At 47.9% G+C, this 4,075-nt stretch overlaps 1 protein-coding gene across 4 annotated transcripts in view; it reads right to left on the reverse strand.

The window, feature by feature from the left end:
- Window positions 1–3,280: 3,280 nt before the first annotated feature.
- LOC113960537 (zinc finger protein 629-like) overlaps window positions 3,281–4,075 on the reverse strand; it is a 12,220-nt gene continuing 11,425 nt past the window's right edge. For all 4 annotated transcript variants that reach the window (XM_027670151.1, XM_027670147.1, XM_027670149.1 and 1 more), the window contains one exon: window positions 3,281–4,075. This exon is cut by the window's right edge. In XM_027670151.1, the coding sequence (XP_027525952.1) occupies window positions 3,996–4,075 (80 nt within the window). In that variant the 3' untranslated portion in view covers window positions 3,281–3,995.

Here is a 4,075-nt window from a genome sequence, read left to right on the forward strand (position 1 = left end):
GCAGCTTCAGGTGGTGTCCTGGAGGGCAGGAAGCGACTGGAATGGGCAAAATTAAGTGGGAAAGGGCAAGAATGGGTAGGAATGTGGGGAATGGGGATGATCCTTGACCTCTCAAAGGACTCAGGGCCCTCACTGGGGCCCTGGGGCCAGGGGGGAAACTGGTCTGACTGGGGGAGACTGGGTGTGCAGGGAGCCCAGTGGGCCTTTATACAACTTTATCCCACAGGATTAAGGATGGCAAAGCAAATACATTTATATAAATATATAGGATTTATTCTGATAATGATTAGACAAAAAGACCTTAATTAGAATTATTTACTACACCGTGTAGGAGCTACAACTATTAGTAGAGTATAGAGCACTAGGAAGCAATATTGAAGCAATTATAGTAAAGCTGGCAAAATCAAGTAGAGGTTGATGTGACTCACCCAGACCAACAATTGTGGGTAAAGGAGTGATCTTGAGGGGCGTCCCCACTCCGAGGAGGAATCTCTGCACTCCAAGAAGGGATAATTCAGAAGATCCTTCCATTAAAATTTGGGCTTTTATAGTATTGTTACAATCTGCTTAAATGTTGCAGAAAGAACTTCAGATTTGAATATTCTCTTGAACAAAATTAAAACCCACACAAGTTATCCATTGATATCAAAACTGATTTTATTAATTGCTAAGAGATGCAAAGAGGAAAGAGGAAAAAATAAGAAAAGGTTGGAAAATGCTAAGATTACTTCTAGAAGCAGAGAAAAAATACCACCAAAACTACCTTTCTGCCAAGTTGGGGGGGGGAGAAGCAGTTTCTGCCCTTTATTTTCTCTGTCTCTGCTGCTTTTCGATGTTATCTCTTTAGCTGGGGGAGGTGTTAGTAGTTTTAGTTCTCTGGAATGCAGCCAGGATGTGTGGTTTCCCTGCTCATGCTGAGCCATGTCCCAGGCCGTGCAGGGTCCTGGTTCAGCCGCACCTTTCGGTCCTCAGAAATATGGTCAGGGTGGAAGGATAAGATACAACTCACGCAGGTGGCACGGTGGGTCTCAGTCCTCTCCACGCTGGCACAGCTCCACTCTCCAGTGGCAGCACCTGCTGGCAGCACCCACTGGCGGAGGAAAGGTGAGGGGGAGGTGGGGAGAGATTCTCAGCTTCAATGTTCTCTCTCCCTTTCCTCTCTCCTTGATTTTCCAAAATTTTCCCTCAACTTTTATAGAGCAGAGCTCAGGGTCTGCCCCTCCTCTGCCCCTCTTGAGGAAGCTGGAACTGCCATGAGGTCTCCCCTCAGTCTCCTCTGCTCCAGCTGAACACACCAAGTGCCCTCAGTGTCCTCACATGGTTTCAAATCAAGGCCCTTCCTCATCTTCATTACGCTCCTTTGGACACTCTCTAATGGCTCAATCTGTCCCTTCCATTGTGTCCCTCCAGACTGCCCCAATATTGAGGTGAGGTCGCCCCAGGGCAGAGCAGAGCGGGACAATCCCCTCCCTGGCCCGGTCGGCCATGCTGGGCCTGATGCCCCCAGGACAGGGTTGTCCCTTCTGGTTGCCAGGGCCCTGCTGACTGTCAGAGACTGAAATGATTGAAGATTTATGCATTCTAGGAGACTCTTGCAAGATTTAGACCTTTGCATTGTACCTCTGATGGGCAGTTGGGCCTGTCCCTCCCTCCAGTGAAGAGCCAAGTTTGCAGGCTTTTGACTGTTGTATTATACCTCTGATGGGCAATTGGGCCCATCCCTCCCTCCAGTGCTGAAGGTGTCAAGCCCTGCCTGAAAAGGCAGGACCTCTGATGACCCATAAAAGCCCATCCCCTCCTCTGCCAATCTTAAAAAGGTGGGAACCAGGCCAGACACAGAAACTGCGCAGGCCCAGGGGAGAGTTTGGAGGCTGGAGGCATGGCCCGTGACACTAACCATGGATATAATAACTCATAACTTCTTGGCGTGTGGGGGCTTCCCTCCTTCACCCTCAGCAGATCAAGGCCACCACTTCAACTGACAGACATAGAAGCGGCAACTCCCAAGTGTCATTGTTGGACCCCGTGGGTGGTGACTATATACATTTTGTCCACTCTCAGCTTTTCTTTTTCATTACTCTCCCTTACTCTTATCCTGTCTTTCTCTCCCCTATGCATTTTCTCCCCCCCCAAAGGTTATCTCTATGTCACATTGTTATATGACAACACCCAAAATGCTAGCATACCTGTTGATACAAAATTGTTAAAATAAACCTTACCAATATATGTTTTCAGACACTGATTATTCAGTGTCGTTTCACTCTAATCCACCCCAAGGGAATTATTGATAAGAACCTGGGTTACACTCCTCCCCTTTTTCTGGGGCGGGTCGTAACACTGACTCGTGGCCAAGTGGCCACCAACCAGGACCCCCAGGGCCCTTTTCTGGCACTGCTTTCCAGCCTCTCATTCCCAGTCTGTCCGTACATCCAGGATTGCCCCATCCCAGGGGCAGAACCCAGCACTTCTCCTTGTTGAACTTCCTGTGGTTGGTGATTGCCCAGTCCCCGGATTTGTCCAGGTCTCTCTGCAGGGCCTCCCTGTCTTCAAAGGAGTCAACAGTTTCTCCCGGTTTTGTGTCATCTGCAAAGTGTCCTTTCCAGTCCTGTGTCCAAGTAATTTATGAAGATGTTGAAGAGCACAGGGCCCAAGATTGAGCCCTATGGAACCCCACTAGTGACAGGTCACCAGTCTGATGTCACCCTCTGTGCTCGACCCATGAGCCAATTGCTCATCCACCCCATGATGTGTTTGCCCAGCCATGGGCTGATGGACCCCAGCATGTGCAAAAAACATTTTCAATCCTGAAGTCTGCTCTCCTCATGGCCAGAGGTGAGGTTTTGCTGGCATTTCTCCTCCTGTCAACAGAGATTTTAAACTCGATCCCTTCATGGTTGCTGTGGCCAAGATGGTCCCAATCTCCACTTGCTCATGAGATCCTCTCTGTGGACAAGTAGCAGATCAAGGAGGGCACTGATCCGAGTCAGTTCCCTTAGGATCTGTTTCATTAAGTTGTCATCCAGGTTTTTCCAGGGGTCTCTAGGGCTTCTAAGGAGCCATGAGGTCACTGGCTGTGACAGGTGCTGCATGATGACATCCCAGAGGTCTCTCGGGTCCTAAAGATCCATTAAGTCATGCACAGTAACAGGGGTTCCATGGTGACATCAGAGGTGTCTCCAGCCTGCTCAGAAGTAGAGAGGTCACAGACAAGCACACGGTGACACCTCAAGTTGTTTTGCCAAGGGGATGAGGGTCAGCACAAGAGACACAGACACCAACCTTAAGGAACAAGTGCGTAATGTTACTTTAATGCAAAACAGTAAACAATTGCAAAAAGATAAGCTCAGTAATGCACCTCATCATTACTACAAAGACTGCCTACAGTCACTAAGAAATACCCTGCTACATTACCAGCATCCAGACCTGCAGGTCACCTGGGGAACCCCGGTCATAGCAAAGGGTCAGAGAACCCCTCTTGGGATCTGAGAAGTGCTATGCAGGCCATCCAATCATAGGGGAGGTCTCCATCTTTGCTGTGAGAGGGTCCAGCTTTTATACTGTTGAACAAACAAACTTACATAACCACTAGTGTGGAAAACATCTGGCTTCCTTCTCTCCTTGGGTTTCACCCAAAGCCTGGCCAGGGCTTAAGAGAAAAACCAAGGGAGTCATCCTGCACCATCTGCTGCCAAACAAGGCCAGGGATCTACTTCCATGGCTTTGACTAGTCTCTAAAACAGAAAGATAAATATACTCATATTTTGCTGACAATTGTACATATTTCATTAATGAACAGATACAAATGTTATTCACTAATGAGAGAACAAAAATATATCTTACTAATAAGCACACATATTTACACAGGTGTAGTCTTATCACAGTACCTATTTTACTAACAAGCATACATAGATTTTGCTGATAAGCGGACACATGACAATACAATGTTAGGTTGAAAGGTTCGTCTAAAGGTCAACCTTGGTTCAGGCTTCAGTGGGTCACCAGCTGTGGCTGAAGCTCTTCCTGCATTTCAAGGACCTGTAAGGCTTCTCTCTGGTGTGGATCTGCTGATGGCGGA

Source organism: Corapipo altera, unplaced genomic scaffold, assembly GCF_003945725.1.
Source record: "Corapipo altera isolate COAL_440 unplaced genomic scaffold, ASM394572v1 61019, whole genome shotgun sequence".
NCBI classification, from domain to species: domain Eukaryota; kingdom Metazoa; phylum Chordata; class Aves; order Passeriformes; family Pipridae; genus Corapipo; species Corapipo altera.